The sequence below is a fragment of the Centroberyx gerrardi genome, chromosome 19, assembly GCF_048128805.1.
Source record: "Centroberyx gerrardi isolate f3 chromosome 19, fCenGer3.hap1.cur.20231027, whole genome shotgun sequence".
NCBI classification, from domain to species: Eukaryota; Metazoa; Chordata; class Actinopteri; order Beryciformes; family Berycidae; genus Centroberyx; species Centroberyx gerrardi.
This window is the reverse complement of record NC_136015.1, coordinates 19,597,947-19,619,928: the sequence shown is the minus strand read 5'-3', so window position 1 is coordinate 19,619,928 and position 21,982 is coordinate 19,597,947. Positions and strand designations below refer to the sequence as shown.

Genomic DNA, 21,982 nt, shown 5'->3' with positions numbered 1-21,982 from the left:
TTGTATCTCAACAGCGTGTCACTTTTTATTGGAACAGAAAGAGCAAGAAGGTCATTGGTACAAAAAAATAAACGAGGGCGTGAGGGTTGGTAGCAAAGCAGTGTGCGGTCACTTGGCGCCAAGGGTAAGCTTCTCCAGGTCATGGATGCCCTCCTTGTCAATCAAACGGACGTTGAAGGAGGGAAGGTTCAGGATGAAGCGCTTGTTCAGCTGGAGGAGGGAGAAAAGAAACAGGATGGAAGACAGAGTAAGATAAAGGCAGAAATAAAGAACGCAAAAGCAAGAAAATCAGAAATAAAGAAATAGAAAATGGTTAGAAGATAATACACTAAACAGATAAAAATGTCAAGGACCACTTATTCAGAGTTATGAAGTGCAGTCACTGTTTAAAAAGCTGAAAAACACAATACTAACAAACAAAATGAAATAACACACAGAGATAAGCAATAAAAATAATATGAATTGAACTCACTTCCTCAACGCATTTCTTCAACAGATCCACTCCTTCATCCCGGGTCAGATCTAGAACAAAAACAGGAGAAAATGAGAATGTCGAAATGGGAGAGAAAAAAAAGGAATGACAGAGACATAAATTAGATTAAAATGGAGGGGAAAAAACTCTTTCATTAACAGAGAAATTAAACGGATGTGGCAGTGTGGTGGTGTATGAGAAGAAACGGCCTGTGAGGGACAGAGGAAAGAATATGATGCTGCGTGAAAAAAGAATAACAAGATTAGTTAATTGCTAAGCTAGATTCGGTTCTGTTTGTCAGACACTTTTGGCCAAGACACCTTCCCAAATCCGTCACCTCGGCAGTGTTAGCGCCGCGCTCTACAGACTTGCATCACACCCTTCCTTTCTCTCCTCTTTCCAGTCATTCTCCAAGGTGTAGGAAAAGGCATGAGAGACTTTTATGAGAAATTCCTCGGCTCTGAACCGACCTGGTTTGTAGTAGCGGTCAAGGATGGAGAGGGTGAGGAAGGCTCCGTAGCCGTGGGCGGCGAAGGGGGCCTTGGCCAGGGCAGACAGGTAGTCCATGTAGTAGAGACCCGGGCCGTCCGCCTCATCATAGCCGGCCAGCAACAGGTTCACATGATATGGAGTCTGGAGATAGAAGAGGGAGGGAGGAGAGAGAGAGAGGAGAGTGTGGGAGTGAAGTATTAGCATGCAAATCTACAACAGGGGTTCTTACAACGGTTAGCCTGGCACCCAAATCGATTAAATTCAGTCTCACCCTGGGACAGAGTCATCAGAACATTTGCTCGGCCGCCAGAAACGGTCTGTGCGACCCATTTTTGGCTGAGAACCACAGTTTGAGAAATGCAGACATGATCCAAGTTAAACCAAGCAGTGTTTTTAAAACTAGACTTTTGTTTATTTTAATGTAAAAATACACCTGTCTTAGGAGCCCAAATCAGCCCAAAGTGGGGCTGCAATAAAGAAGAGCATCCCACCCCCGCCTAATTGAGACCCCACAGACTTATACTATTTGACCAAATAAAATTCTGCTGTCTAATATGGACACTTCTCCTCCCACAGAAATGGACGAATCAAAATTTAAAAGCAAAATCCAAACCGTCTCCTAAACAGCAGTGAGCAGCGCTCCGTCCAGAGAAATCTGGACTCACCAACATCAGATCTTTTTCCTCTCTCGTCTCTTTGGTACCTTTTGGTATAAAGCACCACAGACCGGCCGGGTTGGAAAACATGAGCGTGCTGTGTGCAGTTTACTGACATCATGTTACATGATTTTGGTGTATTGAAGCTCAAATTTTACCTGCCATTTGGAGCCGCCAACATGCAAAGTTGCCTAGTGCAGCTTGAAAGCAAGTTACTGAATTTAAGTAGGTTAAATTAGCTTATTAATGGCAAAAATCTCTAGATACCTCGTTTAACTTTGCAGCAAACATCTTGTATGAAAGTTTCTATTTGTTCCAACAGCAGCCTCAGTATGGATGGCAACAATGTCATCACTGTCTGTCTCACCTTGTCTGCCTGTCTCACAGCCACCAACCAGCTCACAAGATCAAGAGCAGTTGGCATGGAGCCAATTGAAAAGTTACTAATACAATTTCTCTTTCTCAACTTATTCCCAAGCTGCTCCTAATTATCGACTTTGATTTTTCAACTTAGCAGAGACATGACTTTTTCTTTTTTTTTAAAAACAACAGTAATGCAGCATAAACAGCAGCGTGACAGAGAGGAGGCAAGTGACAGAGCAGAGGGAGGGGTGTGAGCCAGCGGAGAGCGATGGAGGGATGGTGGGAGGGAGAGAAAAGGTGAAGGGGCGTCACAGGACAGAGGAGGAGAGGAGGGGTGGGTGGGGTGTCACTGGCAGTGTGACATCTGCTGGGAGTCAGCACCCCTGTTGCTCCCTCCGTCGCGCCCTCCCCCTTCATCCCCTCTTTCCCCTCCCTCCCTCCCTCACTCGCCCCCCTCCCCCACCCCCACCCCCGCCTTCACCCCGTGCCCTGGAGTAGCGCCAGGGCTCATTAAAAACTTCTGAAGTCGTTTTCTCTTGCCCCCCCCCACCCCCCCTCATTTTAAATTACATCTTTTACGCTTCTAGCCTCTTCTCCCTCTCTTCCTCCAAAACACTCATTTTCTCTCTCCGTTACTGTTCCTCATCAAAAAAAAAAAATCCCTTTAATGCTAGACAATTTTTTCAGATTCCAAAAACAAGTTATGGCCTAAATTCTGGGCGGAGGTATAACAAGTATCGTATTTTTTGATTAAAATGAAACGAAATATACGGTCGCTATATTCTCCGTCTGCCGTGCGAAAATTACGAGGCAAACAGGATTCATGTGACACCCGGCGAGCTGCAGTCACCTACAGTGATCTGAACACCTGCCCTCTCATTTCAATTTGTCTCTCAGACGACCTGGTTATTTTTGTGACTTGTGTTAGCGCTGTGTTTGCCACAAGGGCAATGTTGACTGTTATGCTCCCTGTGGAGAAGGGGTTTAGTGTGTGTGTGTGTGTGTGTGTGTGTGTGTGTGTGTGTTTGTGTGTGTGTGTGTGTTAACGATGCTTGCTTGTGTGTGTCTCTACACGTGAGAAAGAGAGAAACGGTGTGTTTGTATGTGAGGGTGCATAATGGGCGTGAATCTCAGGATGCACGTCTTGGTGTGTGTGTGTGAGAGAAAGTGTGTGTGTGTGTGTATATTGTGGGGGGGGTTACGACTTAAGGGCCTGAGCCGTAACTCCTCGGTGTGCCTGAGAACGCCCCAGTGGCGTCACCCCCCACCCACCACACACCTGCCTCACTGGTTACAATGTAACAATAATACAGACTTGGCATCAAAATAACCTTCCCTTCCCATGTCACCTCGGCGGGCACCAGGCAGCTTGTTAACCCCGCCACCTGAACTCACACCCAGCTTCAGCTACAAACAATAAAGGCGTCGCATCTTCGAGGGATTGTTACACCGCCTCAGAAAAGACTCGTAGGTCTGACACGGGCGGCGTTGGAATTGGTGGCAAAGAGCTACAGCTGCGACACAAAAGAAGGCCGGGCCAAAGAAAAAACATCGCAAACTCAATCCCGAAGCCCTTTTCGCTCTCCTCTTCCACGTTCCAGCGCTCGCTCCCTCCCTCCTTCTTTCCTTCCTTCCTTCCTCCCCTCCCTCCCCCTCTTTCTGCACCCTGCCCCGGGACATGTTCTCTTTATTGGCATTTCTCCTCAATCTGCTGTATTAATTGTTCATCTGTGCAGGAGCAGGGGAGTCGCGTGCAATATGGCGCTAGTAATTATTTGTGCCCGTCGTGTGCCCGTGCTAAAAAATATTTCACAAGCCCATATGGGGCCAGCTGTAGATCGCCCCCCGTACACAGGCTAACTGTTGCTGCGGCCTTATAGATAACTCCTCAAATAAAATGGGTCTAACTTTAGAGGCTGACATACTTTAACTATGAAATTAGTCGCTATGGCTTACTGCAGAGCAAACGGGAAAAGGGACGGCTTTATACCCAAACATATAAGAAATAAGACGCTTTTACCATAAATCTATAAGACATTTAAGTGCCATTTGTGACATTAAGTAAGTATCTTTCCTTCTGATCTAGTCATCTCATGTCTATGTGTGTCAGACCTACCACTCCTGGACAAATGTTGTGAGTACCACACTGGTGTACCTATTAATTTAGCATCCATTGATTTATCTGTGTATTTGTTTATTATCATTTATTGTGTGCAAAAATATTACAGTAAATCAAGCCGTAAAATAAAGCAAATACGAACAGAGCAGACTGGATTTCCATCCCCTTAAAACTTTGTAGTGCTTGACTCTTTCTTTTTTTAGTGCCATCTTTCTGGTGAATTTCATGTGTATCATTACTGATATTCATGCAGCAGAGTCGAGGCCTCAGGTAATTGTGCTCGCCGCTATTTTTTTCTTTGTCATTCTCCCTCTCCCTCCCTCCCTCTCTCTCTCTCCCCCTCTCTAAAGCTGGAGTGTATGCAGTACTCCTGAGGTTAGTGGAGGGCCCAGTTGTTTTTTTGGACGGCGGGCTGGTAGGTACACAGTTGTGTGTGAACAGTACGCTCCCTTACTCTGCGCCGACATGCTCTACTGAGTTAGCTAACCACACCTCCCCGAGGTCTGCAGCCACTGGGGGATGACATCCTTCAGATTAAAGGACTCATCTGTAATTTATCCTGCAGGAATAAGGCCGTCAGAATTAACAGTATATCCACTGATTAATCTATCAGCCAGCGGTTCTCAACCTGGGGGCCTGGATGCACCAGTGTGGCCACACGATGACTCTTGGGGGGTCACAAGATGAGTTAAGGACAGCGGAAAAAAGATATACATTTGAAATACAAAAACAGATCATTATCTTTTGATAAATCCTGTCTTTTTGCCGGGTCTAAGCTTTAACCTGTAATGATGGGAATTTGTCCGATTGGTGAAAATAAATTCAACATTTGGTGCGTCAGCTCATGTACATTTCCATTTAGCAGAATATTGGCATATCGCATTAGTGAAAATTTCATATCCCTTAAAATGACTGCTCTAGTTGAAAAAGGTCAAGTTGTTGATATAAGATGCAAAAAGTGCCGCAAAATAATGGTATTTCTCAAATCAGAAATATTTTGTACAATAATTATCATTTTGTCCGTAATAGTGCTGCCCTACCAAACAGATCTGCATTGGATAAGCAACCCACACACTGGATACACTTCTAATATACGTATCTATAATTACTGTATGTACCCAAGTAAAACTGAACAGCAGGTCAGATTTAAAACACACAAAAACAGAGTGGTTGTCACGGCTAGTTGATATTAAGGTTCAGGACTTTACCAGATGATCTCTTTCTCTGTTTAACATTCAAGTGGACAAGAGCGATTACATATTCTACATGCTCAAGATGTTCTGGGGGGAAAAGCTCCATAAAAAAAACGTGTTTATACAACATAATTTGCAAATGTCCATGCACTCTGGAGGTTGATGAATGTGAAAATGAAGAGCATAGCTGGAGGAAGGTGTGGGATGCAGAGGAGAAACTGCTATTGCTTCAATTTCTGAGCACTCCTGAGAACACTGCATTAGTAAATCCTGTACTCATGAACCAAAATCTTTACCGTGAGGCACAAAAATAACGGTACACTTACAGCTTATGGCAAGGTATGAATATCTAAATATTAAAAATGTTATCCTCCACAACATGCGCATCCTTGACTGAATAAGATGATCCTGATCCTATAGGTCCCTCTGTGTACATGTATGTGTGTGTGTGTGTGTGTGTGTGTGTGTGTAGACTCCTGCTCTTTCTCACACTCCCGTCTGTGCAGTGTTGTCTACTGGGCCTGGTTGTGCCCCCATGGGACCCCCCACCCCCACCCTCCTGCTACCTCCACCCCCCCTTCTATGTGTCCCACATTCCCTTCTCTGCCACACTAATTGTTTTTTGTAATTATTTTCACCCTTCTGCTATTGTGACAGGCAGCGGCTGCACTCTTCTTAACAAATTAGCTCACCGCTGAAGAGATACAAAGGATGGCTACAAGAAGCATCTGTCTTGAGCGTTGTGTGTTACATCTACAAGCACACACATGCAAACATGCAGGCACACGCTGACACAGACTATGTGCTGCACGATTAACAAATGTAAAAGATGCATCCTCATGTCTACATTTGAAACAACACAAATGTGCTAGCGCTTTGTAGGTGTTTGGGCGGAGGTGTATGCATGATCAGAGTGAGTGAAACTATGCTGACTTTAAAATCTCCACCTGTTAACATCAGAGTGGTTTTGTAACCAAGAGAATCGCTGAACGACATATTTAATTCATGCTTTGACTTCAGTTCTTAAAAAAATCACTGAGCTACTTCCTGGTATGTGAACGTACCGCGCACCAACCTAGAGCTGGCTCATGCTTGTGTGACTTCTACCGTACTGCCTGGAGTACGAGCGCACACTGCATTTCCCTCATGCAGACCTCTTGCAGCTCTGTGCAGCCTAAAGAGCGCACACCATAATTCCACTAAGCTCTGTGCATTGCAACAAGCATGTAATTCGTGATAAGCTGCGACCAGTTAGGCGCTAAATTGACTCACTCTGGATTAGAACAAGGGATCTTTGGCATGGTAACCTATGCTTCAGCGACTCAGCTAAACTCAAAGTGATGCAGCAGTCAGGCTCATGGAGTCTTTATAGCTGTGTCCCGCAATGACACAATGTGCAGTAAGGTTGGTTTTTTTTTGGGGGGACCAACGGACCACCAGAGGGACTTATACTAGCTGCTGGTTGCAGCTAAAAATTGTTACACACAAACAAACAAACAAAAGAACCATCAAAACACACAACTTGCCAGGTTGCACCTAATGTTGGCATTCTTCTAGAACCAGGCTTAAGTAAATAATGAAGAAATATTCTGCACCTTTATCTAGTTTTGTGACAGCACTTAACTTCATTTTCAGAGTATTTAAGGGCAAACGTGGTATTTTGACAACCTTTGATACCTATCCAACCACCTCCCATGCATTCCCAGGGGTGCTGGATGATTGGGTGTGTGTGTGTGGGGGGGGGATGTCAGTTAATGTTGCAGGCGCAGGTGTTGCCTCCCCTCGAGACCTCATTGACACCTCAGTCACCATTCACAGCAAGTTGACAAATGTAACTGGCTCTGTCAAAATGCAATCACTGGCTGAACGTAGACGTCTCAAACTGATAACAACACAAATACAAGGCTAACTGCGGGTGAGAATCAATTCCCACCTGAACTTCAGGGGAATGACTCCTTGTCTATACTGGTGCCAGCGTCACATCAGCAACACACGAGACCTTCATTTATATCACCGGTTCCATTTTAGTCGTGCGTTCAAAAGCATGAAATCAAGCACATAGCTTTGAAATGCATACATTTAAAAATCACTGATGTGGGTGAGTAGGCCTATCGCATAGAGCTGCATAGGTGCAGAGCTGCATAGGTGCATAGCCTTCCATTCATAAAAGTGGTTACTTCTTTAAGTTAAAAAAAGAAGCAAGTAAAAAGTAGACTTGAAGCATAAAAAGACAGAGCAGGTCGGAGTGACGCACACATGATGGAGCCGGTGTAGACATCAGCGTCTTTTGAGCTCTGGTTATGCAAGCTTGAATTTCTTGTTTTAATTTAATTCTAAAGCAATTGTTTATTCAATGCCCCAGGACAGAGTACATTTCCTCCAGGAAATTATTAGGCAAGAAATATCAGTTTCCATTATTTCATACTCTGATGAGAGCTTTAAACCTCCTGCCCACATAAAAAGGGCAGTTTAAAATCTGACAAAGAGGACTGGCTTGAGTTTCCTTCATTGCTGGTATTACCTAACTAATAAAACATGTGATCCCTATGATCTGAGACAGTTCAATCTATCTGTATGAACATGAACAACTTTATCCCCAAGCTGGAAACTAAAGTCTCGAGGGTCTAGTGTGTACAGTCAACAAAGGACAACACTTTGCTCCATTGATAAACAACTGGAGGCTGAATTTGTGGACTCATAGAAGGTTTGCTTGAGCTTTTACATCCAAAACAGCTTTATTTAACTGTATTGCCAGCAATTATGAGGCAGAAATGTGCCGATATTCTTGTAAAATCACAGTGCGTAGTCTTCACTGTGTCCACAAAGTTGGTCTCAGTCATTGGATCCTCTCCAGGATTTTTCTCTTGAAGACAATATTAAGGAGAGGCTTGGGTCTCATATTTATGGCTTTGAGACTTGTTCATGCTCATAAAGCGAAAATGAAATACAACACAGTGTAGGAACAACATGTAAATTCTGTTGTAGAAAGGATTCATAAAAACGATGAAGATAAATATGGATTGGTATTTTGTACATATCAGACTAGTTACCCTGCTTCGAAGGTAGTCTGCAAGGTTCTTTCGTGTGAAGTTTGCTGCTGCTGCTGGACTGAGCTCGTAACCTGAAGAGGCAGGAGGAGACAAATAGTATCAGTGGAACCATTATGACAAGTCCAAATATGACTGCCATAACACACTGTGGCACTCAAACACAGGAGTAAACAATGACCATTATAGGGACCAAACGGGTTAAGACATACTGAGTGGTCAAAGGCTACATAGTTTTGACAGGGCCATCAATATCCCTCTATGTCTACTCTAATACTGAATTCATGCCATATCACAGCTGGAGTGTGAAGAGTTAATATTCATCCAGTTGCAAGAAATTAAGAGAGAGTAACTTTGATCTTTGTTTTCCATTTCCTCTCTGTTTTACTGAAATTTCACCAGGTAGTCTTATGCTTTACTTAAGGTTTTGGGTGTGTGCTTCTTCAGCGGACACAGTTTGCCTCCCAGACAAACATTACTGTGGACGCCCAGATATTATGGAGTGAAAGTGGGGACCTTTGAGGAGAATGAAACACAGTTATGCCCCTCAGTCATTACTGTAGCGGCCCTTACCATTCCTCATCTTGTAGAGCTGGACATTCTTCTGGATGTACTCTGCAAACTGTACTGTGTCTCCTGCTTCTCCAACACATAGCAGCAATATCTTCTCACTTAATTTGAACATCTTGTCATAGTCTGAAAAACACAGAACACATAATAGGATTCGGTTATTTGCCTCTTGTTAACAAATCATAAAGATGGCTACTTAACTACTGAAGTAACTGACTTTCACTTTCACTAGTGGCAAGCTTGCCCATCCATCTTGCCTTAGCCGTGCTAGCTGCAGTATGTTTTATGGAAAAGGACATTAAATTTGACTAAGAGCAGCTTATGCTCTATACGATAGTGGCTTTACACACTTTATATTACTAACATACGAATCTGAAAAGCCAAATGCCTTACTCGTGTCTCAGAGAATGAGAAAGACTTAACTGCCAATTAGCTAAACTAGCGTCGGCGAGCTAAAATTACATTAGCAATGTGTGGTTACATTATGGACAAGTGGGTGATGTTTCGGTGCAATAACACATTACACATCAATCTGCTATAACGGCAATAAGCCTAAACTATTATTTGTTTAACAATATATTTAAAACTTCAGTGTGAACGACTATTATAAAGCAGGTTTGTGTGTGCTAAATTAGCCGGTTGAATGGCTAAGCTAAGCTAAGAAAGCGGTGTCATACCATGTTTCATCTGAATGATGCTGCTGGCTGCGATATTATCGGCGGCTAGGAGCACGAAATCTGGTCCCTGTATCCCAATCAAATACTCCATTCTGTAGAGTGGGAATTTACTGAAATAATTTAAATAAAAGTTTGAAATAGCCGACGACTCAGCCTCGCTCGCTCAGATTACACAGCAAAAGTTAGATGGGTGGCGCGGACTGTTGACGTCACAGGAAATAGCTGTTTCGTCTCAACTGCGCGACTCAGGCGGGCAATTTGAACGGACTGCTGCTGCTGTTGTTGTGGCACTCGAATAGACCTCGATAGTACTGATTAGATTATAACAAAGTACGAGAGAGATTACTGGTTTCACCCGGAGAAGGTCAGAATGAACGAAGGGACGCCTCGATCCTTAATGGCGGAGTCTAACGGCCCGGAACGAAGACGATCAGCGCGGTTGAGCTCTCCACAAACTAACGTCAAAGTTGACAAAATGGCGCCGTCGGCTACTGTTAAGCGTTCCATCACCGTGAAGAAGATAGCACCCAGGAAAACAGTTGTACCGTCCGAGCACAACAAAGAGAACATGCAGAGAGTGTCGGAGGGCGGTGAGCTGAAAAAGGCGAAGATATCCACCCCGGGTCCCGTCCAGGTCCCGCCGGTCCCCTCGTCGAAGAAGGCCGCCATGCCCTCTCCCATCCTGGCCTCGCCGCCCCGCCCTCCTCCTGCTCCGCAGCCGGCAGCAGATCCAGAAGACTCGGTATGGTCACAGAAAGTCCGTCGGTCCTACAGCAGACTCAGCGACCAGTCTATGGACAGCCCCGACCGCCGCGAGACTCTCTTCGGCTTTGAGAAACTTCAAACCCCCGAGGTGGGTCGCAGGGTGGGACAGTCCAAGACGGGCCTTGAGGTGTCTGGGTCTTTATCCGGCCTGAACTCGTTCACATCGCTGCTGGAAGCGGAGGACTGTGCCGCTTCCTTCCCCGAGCCGGACCTAAACATCCCCGGAGTGGCCGTGGTGAAGGAGAAGAGGAGGAGGAAGAAGAAGGTCCAGCAGATAAACATCACGGAGCTGGACGCCCTGGCTGCAAAGATGAATGCTGAGTTTGACGAGGCAGAAGGGTTTGACTTGGTGGTGGAATAATTTTGAGAAAACCCTCACTCTGCTGCACAAAAAGCCCGAGAGACTTTGTAAAGACTGAAGGAATGGCTCCCCTGTTGTCAAATGGCATGTTTTTTTTGTCACCTGACATGCTAAAAAACACTGAATCTTGGAAGAGTAACACTTCAGATGTGTGCCACATACTCAGAACATTCAAGTTGCTTATGTATACTTGCAGTCACATATCTGCATATTGTAAATTGTGGTTATTTTTGGAGTTTCATGTCTTTGGTTGTGAGTTTAGATGCTCCCTTGTAATTGCTTAACTCATGTTTGGTGGTATAAAGGCTTAGTATAGTAGTAGTCAGTATTGTTTTGAAAGTTGAACTTAGAGCATGTCCTTTGCTTTGGTAACTGAGGAAACATTAATTACAGAGTTTCTTTATTCTGGTCTATTTTGTTGGTTCTGGTTGTGTTAAAGGTCCAATCTGGAATGAGAGCAGAGCCTTTAGGTGGGTTTGCTTTAGTTTCTTTTTTTAATTGGTTTGAGTTTTTAGCCTCAAGCTGATCGATTGAGCTCATGATACAATGACTGAAACTATGTGTCACTGGTTTTAAATGCATGTTGAAGTTTGTTTACATATGTACTGTTTGTAAACTGTGGAACAGCATTTGCAGCAATGGTGAGATCTGAAAGTTGTTAAGAGATTATTTTCCATCAGCTGGTCTCTTCAATAATGCGTTTATATCCATATTTGATTCACTAAAAAAAAAATCAGATTAGGACTCGAAGACAGCAACTATCATCGTTGTTCCTGGACTTTTTTTTAATTATTATTATTATTTTTACCTTTCTGTACATGTTTTTGGTTAAATAAATATTCAACCAATTAAATCAACAAATTCTGAAATTGAAATTTCCACTAGATTTAAAGACTCACTACTTCATAAATTGAAGTCCTCTGTGCTATAACTGACCCATGTGCAAAAAGTCTTTTCTTTTGGAACTTTTTGATTGGGATTTTGTCGCTGTCAGTAGTTCTCAACCCTATTTTTATTAATGCTGATTTTAGTGAAACAACAAAATACACAGTTTGAAAATGTCACACACACAGCTTTCCAACAAAGAGGAATAGAAAACCCAATTAGCTGCTGGACTTAGTGTGAATAACATCTGAGGAAAAGTTTGACTCTAATCTTGTTTAATTGAATGTTTACAGTGTAAGTGTAGTTCTGTTGATAGTTTTTGCAGTGTTTGAGCCTAATCCCAAGTGTGGCAGGTTGAGGAATAATGTCATATGTAACAAAGTTGCCTGTATTATCAGTCATAAAACGTGACTGCTGTCTGTATCCAGCTGAGATTGAAGGTGTGATGATGGCATCATGTAAACTCCCATAACGCCTAGTAAGTTATTAGCTAAGCCTGCTGAATAAGAACACATTGTTATTTACAGCGGTGGCCTCGGGGGAGCAGAGGGAGGCAGATTGATTGGACGAGTGAGTGATCTGTCCGAGTTTAATGAGGAGGTGGACAGGTAAAACGTTTCCCTCCAGAGTCTTTAAGTGGATGCGTCAAATAATTTGCACTAACAAGGGGGAAGCCATCAACCGACCAAACTGCTTCCTATTCGGCAAAAAGAAGAATGGAGCGGCCATCTTTCTTAAAGACAGCCTGCCTATGTTTGGGGTTTCTGTGGGTTTATTCAAATTAGATGATGAAAAATTTAAACTTCTTTGCAGTTTGTATATGGCAGCTTGTCAAATGTGACTAATCGGCAGTAGTTGATAGGCAGGTATACAGAGTTTTTCTAAGTATATTCACTCTCACCCATCAGCCAAATTACTATTGAGATATACAGTGGTGTTTATAGGTAAACCTTGGTACTTTTGGGAATTACCAGCAATGTCATTCAGTCATTATTGTTTCATGAATATGATCAAGTTCAAAAAAATGAACCTGGTCATCACAGTTCCTCTCTGATTCTCAACATTACAGAGAGCAAAAATATATGATTTCCATGTCAGAACAGCATTTCATAAGAAGTGAGTATGATTTAATGTAATACAGAACCAGCTGATGTTCCAGTTTCTCTGTAAAATCACTCTAGGTTTTGTCAACTGATGGTATCCATAAAGTTGGTCTCCCACTTACTGTCAATAGATTATATTGAGTTTTTGTCTCTTGATGACATTAACAGTCCCAGCTGTCTTATTCCAAGCTCTGGGAGACACTTTGTTCACGCTGCCAGAACCGAGGCTGAACTGTCATAACAGATTTTCTTTTATTTACAGTTTTTGCTCTGCAATGTTGAGCATCTGAATAATGAAGCCCTGAAGATCCTTTTTTTTATTTTTTTTATTTAAAGAAACGATCCACAGTACTCCGAGACTGTATTTTATGTTGGAGTCACAGTATACCTCCAACCTCCTATATCCACCTGGAAAAAAAAAAAACAAATCTCTGAAGTTGGCTATTTACATCTGCTGAGAGCATGTAGACACGCTGATAGTATTTGTGTGTGTGTGTGAGAGAGAAAGAGAAATAATGAGTGTGTGCTTGCTTGAGCGTGCGAGGCCCTGTGTGTGTATGTGTGTGTGTGTGTGTGTGTGTGTACCAGCGAGTGAGTAAATCCACAATTTGCTCATGCGTTTTAGCTGGTGCAAAACGTGCTCTATTTCTCTTCCTCAGGTCCCATTTCATGTTTATACCCTTCATTTGGCATTTCAGCTGAGTGAGAGAAGCACCTTTTCTCTGCACACAACACCGGCTGCTTGTGTGTGTGTGTGTGTGTCTGTGTGTGTGTGAGAGTCAGACTGCGGCGGCCTTTTGTAGACTTGTATATTTTTAACAAGGTATTCATGTCTGCTTGTCATAACGAGTGAAAGTTACAAATGTAGTGAAGTAAGAGGCTGTTTTGAGCACAAGCTGCACTGTCAAAATACTGAGTGCTAGAAACAGTTATTGATTTACAATGCTGCTGCTGTGTGTGTGTGTGTGTGTGTGTGTGTGTTGGCTTTGCTTTTGAGTCTGTTCATGCTTTTTGGAAGCTGGATCTGTTACACTCATATTCATATTATTTTTTTTTTCTTCTTCTCTCTCCCCTTTCCCTCTTTTCTTTTTTACTCTCTCTCTCTCGCTCTTTCTCTCCCCCATTTCACTCACGGCAGTTGTCGCTGGTTCAGCTTGACTGCTTCGTTAGGGCTCATCATTTGCATTCAGATTAATTATCTAATTACCGACAAATGTCCGGCGGCCACCCCACACTCCGGCTCGTCAGCTCTCAGCCTGTAATTATTTTAATCATTTACTTTCATCTGGAGCGTTCCTGCCATACTCCTGTGTTTAGAGGCCATTCTTAATTACCCTGCCAAGACACTCTTTTCATGAGAGGGGGGGAGGGAGGGGAGGGGAGGGGAGGGGAGAGCAGTTGGGTGAGGGAATATGTGTGTGTGTGTGTGTGAGTGAGAGAGAGAGAGAGAGAGAGAGAGACCAATGGGGACATGATCCAGAGGCTCTGACAGCACAGAGGAAGCTCCCTGCTCTGCTGGATGCTCTTTCCTCTCTCTCTCTCTCTCTCTCTGCACCCCACCCCCCCTCCTCCCCTCCGAACCAACTTCCTCCTCTCTCCTCTCACCCCCCCACCCTCCACCCCCCCCCCCCACCCCCCCCACCCCTACCCCTCCTCTACGCCCCGCTTCCCCCGTTATACTTCCTCCCTTTTTCCCTTTATCGCAAGCACACACAGGAATCGCCCGTGGGCTTCAGTGCTCTGACTGCTAATACACTGACACACACGCACACACACACACACACACACACTACACTACACGTAGAAACAGAGGCAGACAAGAGAGTCATGCACCCTGTTTGTGGCACTCATCAGGATGCACACATCTTTCCACTATCTGCCTGGAAAATCTATACTCCTCTCAGTCTGCTTATCTGTTTCTCTCTCTTTCTCTCTCTCTCTCTCTCCCACCGTCTCTCTTTCACCCTGTCCATCCTTTTATTTGGACAGGCATGCATCAGACCTGCTCCCTGTCTGTCTATCTGCTGCCCGTCTCTCTCTCTCTCCCTCTCTCTCACTCTACTTATCCTTTTATTTGGACAGCGGTGCGTCAGGCCCGCTGCTCCCTGCCTGCCTCCGCTCTCCTCCGCCTCTCCGATGAGGGACGGGTCATCTCTCCCCTGTGACCGCTCCATAATGATGCTCTCACTCAACCCTTAAGCCACGTACACTCACCCTCTCCCTGACTGCTCTTGTTAAGAAAGCGAGGGAGAGGGAGAGAGAGAGAGAGAGAGAGAGAGAGATACAAGCTCTGTAATTGGGCTCTTGAATATTTAAGTCACTGGGGATGAAAGTTTAATGAAAAGATGATTATCTACCAGTTTATCACACTACTATTTCATATTTCATTTTCATATTCTTGCTCCTCGCCGCATTGTCCGTTTTGGCAGCTAGTATGGATACTGAGTTGTGATCCAGTATGAGCAAAATGGAAAGATGTGAGGAAGAGAAATGTTAAGGCCGTGATGCGAAGGCAACAATTTGAGGAGATGTCGAGGGGAAATTTTATTAACAGTTAAAGTTAACTGTATTTTTTTTGTTTCTTACCCTATAGTCCTTTGTGTTACTTACATTGATTTGGTTTGATCGTTTTCATAAGGCTGGATTTACATTACAGGTTCAGTTTTTCTTTTTTTTGTGTGGTACAAATCTTATCTTTCACTGCTGTCTAAACATATAAAAACACATGGAAACTGATTTGCCCCTGTTTAGGCATTAATGAAGAGATAAGTTCAGTGCCAAGAGGCTGAAAGCATCAGATGGTAGCTTAACACAGTGATTTCTGTCCCGGCTGTTTGGTTGTATGGTACCTCCGCAAACACCCTAAAGACAGTTCAATAAAAGCATAAGGACACACTTTCCTTTTTTAATTGTGTGGGATAAACAGACGGCTGTTTGTTATTCATTCTCATTATTCATAATGGTGGGGACATTAATCCCTTTTGCCAGAAAGATGGTGTGAAAAAGCGGCGTTGTGCTGCTTCTGACAGACATGTAGCACTTTTGCCAAACCCCAGCGGAATAAGGGAGACCGAGTTTGGGGGATTATGTGAGGACCCACACATAGCCCAGGGCCATAGTTTGGAATGGGACACGGTTGGGACGGCAGAGATTAGGGACCAAGGTACGGTGCAGAGAGGCCATTTCAGGCAAAGACACAGCCTGCACGGGTCAAAATGGGGGCAGTCCATCTTCTTTGATGAGTATAATCTGGTAATAATGTACAGACTTTATCGTGAACGTATGAAATTAAAGATAAGGGGTGAAGCTTCATGGTTGAAGCTCCCATAACTGGCCGATACTTGAGATGAGATTATAGTTTCTTTGTGAATTTAGACAATGTGAATAGGTGGCATTCAGGATGATCTGTTCTTTGATTAATTTTTGGCAATGTTGCAGGAACAATTTCATGAACAGCCTTGTAAAAACAGGGCCAGCTTGATCTACAGGCCACTGCATGCTGATGTCTTTAGATTTAGAAATCTCAAATCTGATCCTACTTGTATGAAAGGGGCGCCTGGGGACCGAACTGAGTTAAAGAGTTTGTTAACCCTGCCTTATGAGTTACTTGGCATTCACTTGGGGCCTATAAAATTCTCTCAGAAACGCGCGGTCTGTATCAGCGCCGCCGCTTATCAGTTTAATCCGCAATTTCACGGCGCCGAGGCGGGGACGGCCCGCACCGCGCGCCGCTTTTGTCTGACGGGGTGTCACCGTTTAGCGTCTCTTTTCGTCTCCGAACCGAGAGGGGAAACCTGGGCAGGGGAGACCACTCCGTCTCCAGCGGGCGGGTGGGAGGAGGGAGAGAGAGAGAAAGAAAAAGAGCAAGTTAAATGGAAGTGACAATCTGAAAACATTCCTGCCGGCAGCTGCGCGGCATTCTCCATAGTTCCCCCCCCCCCCCCCCCCCCTCGCGGTCACCGGGCCCCCGCGACCCCCCGTGCCTGGCACACGCACCTGCCGCTCCCAGCCGCGCTTTCACCGACAGCCAGATAATCTATGGGCGGGTCCCGGCCGGGGCTCCCCTCAATGTGCTCTTGAGAAAACCCCTTATGCGTGAAAAAGCCCCCTTTCTCCGTCTTTTGTCCGACACAGTTTTATGGGACAACATTGGGCATTATGAGGTTTGGGGGATTTTTCACGGGACTCTATAGAAGGGTATAATCCTTTCAGGCAGAGGACGAATAAAAAGTTTTAACCTGCTGTTTTCATATTTATTAGCTGGTTATAGCAGACGAGGCAGCTGAACCCTTACCGCCCCACCAACAGGCTTCTGCGGTAACCCTCCCCTTCCCTCCCACACACACACACACACACACACACACACACACACACACACACACGCAACTCCACGAATCAAAGTTTGACAGGATGCTGCGCCTTGAGAGCGACTCTTGTAATGGACCTGATTGCTTTAACTGAATTAGTCAGTGAGTCAAGTGGGAGACTTGACATACGGGTCACATAGGGAGGACATTGTATGTTTTGTTGTTCTAGTCAACAGGTTGTTACAACACATTATTAGATATGTTTGCCTACAATATTTCACACAGTCAAAGGGGATTCGCTCCGCCTTTGTCTCCTCTGTCAAATGTTGTCAATTAATGATTTGCGATTTGTCGATGGTTTTCAATTTGGACCTAATCAAGTTAAGTAAACCAATTTCGAATACAATGAAACACACATTATCGATGACAAAATCCATTCACAAATCTAAATCTACTAAGAATAATTTGTTTCAATACATTAAGGCTTGTTGGGCTCTATAATAACGACTAAACAAAATGGTTCAAATGGATAATATTTAATTATTTAGCTAACTGAAATGAGAGCTTTAATTAAACAGTTAGGCCTATCCCCTCTGTTTAAAGTCGTATAGGGCCCTCTCTCTTCAGTATGACACTGTGCAATGCAAATTGCATCTTAAACTTAAGTGAGTGCACACATCTCAAAATGGCCCAAGACTCAACACAGTTTTCAGAAATCATTTTAACATCAATCAGTCTTAAATTAGTTCAGACTGTGATTTTGCAGAAGATTAGCTGAAAATATGTCTGTTTTCAAATCCTATTATTAAATTTGGTTTCATAACTCCCCCTCAAACACTCTTAGAATTGGAATCTATCTATCTATCTATCTATCTATCTATCTATCTATCTGTCTATCTATCTATCTGTCTATCTATCTGTCTATCTATCTGTCTGTCTGTCTGTCTTTCTGTCTGTCTGTCTGTCTGTCTGTCTTTCTGTCTGTCTGTATGTATGCACGTATGTTTTGTTCTTTCTCTCTGACGACAGGTCTTTCTATCCAGTTCATCATACACAGGCCTGAGGCCGCAACCCCCCCACCCCCCCCATCCCTCCCTCCTCCCTTCATCCCTCCCTACTCCTCTACCTCCCTCTATCCCCACCACCACCCCATTTCTGTCAAAGCTGATTGTTTCCACGCCAGCAGAGTGCTGCGGGCTACCACACTGTCACACTACATCAGGCAGAGGAAAGAAGGAGAGAGAGAGAGAGACAGAGAGAGAGACAGAGAGAGAGAGAGAGACAGAGAGAGAGAGACAGACTACGATAGGGTCTATGTTCGCCCTATTCAGAAGCTGAACACAGACAGGGCAGCTATAGCCGAGGCAACACCAGGGATTCCCAAACTTTCTCATGTCAAGGACGCCCAAACAGATGCGCATTAGACCCGCAGACCCAAGATTTTGTCCCAAGGAATCCCAATCTGAAGATTTTTAGTGTAAAATGTGACTTGGGACAGAATTATATAACTGTCTATACTGTAGATGGGGGGAGGCCTGACAGCAGGAAGAGTGAAAGCTATAAAGCAGACATCCTTACACACTAAATGTGCAAAATATCAGGGGCACTTGAAGTACACTAATGAGGTGAATCCAGGTAAAAGCCATTATCCCTTATTGATTTCCCTTATTAAATCTATACCAATCACAAAGGAGGAGATGGAGATGAAGAGAAGCAGATGAGTTAGAGAAGGGGCTGCAACTCAATATCAGGAAGATGTAATTAATATTTTGCACATTCATTGTTATACCACAGACCCCAGATTTTGTCCCAGATTTTTTAGTGTTAAGTGTAACTTGGGACAGAATTATGTAGCTAACTGTAGCCTATATATGGTCATGTAATTTCCCATGTGTGGATAGGTAGGTTAAGGTGTTTTTTATTTAAATGCTGGCTATACTTGATCATCTGTATGAACCTGATGAAGGCCATTATGTCGACACGCGTTGGTCATTTTTAATTGTGTTGCAGCTTGTGTAATAAAGGCTTTTTAACTTTAGAGAGAGTGCCTTGATTTTTTTTTTTTAGATTATTGCTTTTTAAAATTCATTTTTTCTTCACTTTAAGAATCAAAATTTTTTCTAGTATCATTATATAACTTAATACTGTAGATGGGTGGATAGGCCAAACAACAGGAAGAGTGAAACCTATAAAACAGCCATCCTTATACATTAAACACTTTGTAAACTCTGCTTTTGCAAAAACGCCATACAAATAAAGATGTATTATTTATTATTATCATTGTGCTTATTGCTAGTGAGTGAAATAATCCTGAAATTAAACTATAAACTATCCCTCCCCCCCTTCAAGAATCCCTGCTGGTCCCCACTTTGGACACCACTGCGCCACACACCGTTGGATCCAGCCGTCATGCGCACTACTGCCCCCTGGCGTCCCCAACACGGAGGCCATAGAGCTGTAAGCAGGCCTCCACTGGCTCGTGACGCTGTGTGATGGGGTGTCTCCCCCTGCTGGCCGTCAGTGAACTGCAGGCTCCAGGGGGGGAGAAGCGGCTCTGACCCCTGCAGGTCAGCGCTTTGTGCGTCCGTGACGTGTGAAAACAGTTTCCAGGGGGTTTTCAGCAGCACACCCTTCAAACGGCTTTGTTCCTGAGAGCCACATGAAGCATGACGTAAGCCTGAGTCAACTGTTGTTGTTAGGTCAGAGGCAATATAAGTTCACTCAAGCCTGACGAAAAATCAATATAATATTCCTATAATATTCCTATAGGGACTTGTAGTATGTCTGTGGGAGTTTAGAGTGACTTTTATGGTATTTTTACCTCCAATATTCTTTGTTGTGATATTTATATGGCATCCTATTTTTTTCATAAGGGAAGGTGTACACAATACATTTCAGTTATGCCTGTTAAAATCCATAATGATAAATATATTATCATTCATATCCCTTTGAGGAGGACCAAAGGCAATATTGCTCGTGCTTAAAAGTTGCTTTACGAAAAGGAAACGCAGTAAAAAAAAAAAATCTACTATAGAAATATCACACCAAAACTATAGAAAAATATGAGAGTATTATAAGACTATTATATATCATAGATTAAAAAAATAACAATCTATAAACTCTGTATTGAGGACTACACTGTACGTCCCAATAGGAATATTATTTTTCCTTGGAGGCGGCTAAATTCTTTCTTAGAAATTGAAACGTCGATTCATTTTACATACCAACTATGTTCGGAGGTGAACGAGCAGGTGAACTGTCTTATAAAATAGGAACAAAAATCTCATATGCACATCCGTGACACTTGGCGCCGTGGGTGCCGCCGGGCCAGCTGTGCGCGCCTTTCTGCTTCCCAGGATATTTTGGGTAAAAAATAAACCCAGAAAAAACACCTCCAACACCGTGACTAAGTGTCATTCCCTTCTATTGTTTCCCCCCGTTTTATTACTGACTGAATTAGCGGGTTTTCGTGACAGACAGAGGCAGAAAGAGACAATTGAATTGAGAGTGGCGCACCCATATGTGCGCCTCCCGGTGCGCGCTGCGCTCTCTCACCGCGCCCAGCGGGAAACCCGGTCACACGTTACCGTGTGGCCGATTATACAGTGTCACCTAGACCAAGGAATGTGTTCGGGTGAGGATGTAGAGGAAGGTAAACCCAAAACCGTTAATTTAAAGTGTGCATCATAGGCTAGATAGTGGTATCAAATTGGTGTAAAGTATATGAAGATAGGGTATTTTATGAAAAGAGAATGATAACTTAATGGGTTTTTCCTGGAAATAGGCTATAATATATTTTTCTTTCTATTGGTTAGTCTTGTTTGCCTTTTGATCCTCACAGATTGGAGGCCATAGTTTACCCGCCATGCACTGGGATATTGTAGGAAACAGTTTTAGAATAGGCTACAAAGTGGAGTCAACCAACCAAGACCCAAGAAAAGTGAGAGACAAACCGCGGCCCTTTGTTGAAGCCGGTCCTGTGACAGCAGATACCACCCTGACTGCATGGATCCTAGCCTTGGGTCGAGGTTTTTTTTAGGCTCGTTCATCTCTCATTTCAAGCTTTGTTTTGATGAATGTGTAAGGTTACTAACTGCCCTGAAATCACGTCGCGGTGGTTTACAAAAATTACCATCAATGGCAGTTTTGTTCTTCCACAGTGTCCTCGCCGGTGCGTCGCTCCCCCATCTCGACAAATTACAGCGTAAACATGTTATCCGTTATCCCGCTTCGCCTTTCTGATGCCTCGCGCACATCCAGCCGAAGCCAACGAACAACGGATCAATATGTAAATTCGCTCACACTTTCACTGCGATGCCTGCGTCCAAGAGAGGCGATAAGCTTAAAACATAAGCAGGAGTTAGGAGGCATAGCCGGGGATTATCCCAAACTTGCCCGGGGGTTTGGCGCTCTTACGCGCAACTGGACCGGGCGTCTGTTCACCGGGGCCGGATAGGACCTGCAGGGCCCCGGGGCGCAGACTGACAGGCTCCCCGGGGGCCGCACGGCGAGGCGAGGGCCCCGCGACCAGCTCAGCTCAGACTGGAGATTATAGGGTGGCAAGGAGGCTGGTATCTCTGCGAGCACATACACGCACACACACACACACACACACACACACACACACTCTCACACTCGCGCATACAAGGGAAGAGGTGAGATGTTCTCGGAATGCCCGAGGCAGCAGCCATGCCCATAAAGATTGAGGCTTGTTCCTCACACGGCTATCACACTCCCTGCAGAACACACACTCCCTGCCCCGTGTGATGAGCCGATACAAAACCAACTTTGTTCAGCTGACAAAGAGGCAATTGTTAACTGAAAGGTCATTCGCCAGCGGCTAGGATACATGTTTTCAACAACTAATCTATAGAAGATTAAAACTGGCCTGTGTCGGCCCTATCTACACTGAGAGAGCTTTGATAAACCCCCTCCTTCAAATCAACACGGTGATTTGCAATGAAATGAAGGC

The 21,982-nt window shown here is 44.1% G+C and overlaps 2 protein-coding genes across 2 annotated transcripts; one reads left to right on the top strand and one right to left on the bottom strand.

The window, feature by feature from the left end:
- On the bottom strand, positions 1–9,789 carry psmb2 (proteasome 20S subunit beta 2). The gene is made up of 6 exons (XM_071899357.1): positions 9,590–9,789; positions 8,916–9,038; positions 8,346–8,416; positions 943–1,105; positions 473–522; positions 1–210 (listed from the first exon to the last, which is right to left on the bottom strand). The coding sequence occupies exons 1-6, from the start codon at positions 9,678–9,680 to the stop codon at positions 109–111; spliced, it is 600 nt and encodes a 199-aa protein (XP_071755458.1). The 5' UTR covers positions 9,681–9,789; the 3' UTR covers positions 1–108.
- cdca5 (cell division cycle associated 5) lies at positions 9,784–11,507 on the top strand. Its single transcript, XM_071899356.2, has one exon. It carries the CDS (start codon positions 9,960–9,962, stop codon positions 10,713–10,715), a length of 756 nt encoding a protein of 251 aa, XP_071755457.1. The 5' UTR covers positions 9,784–9,959; the 3' UTR covers positions 10,716–11,507.
- The last annotated feature ends 10,475 nt before the right edge of the window (positions 11,508–21,982 follow it).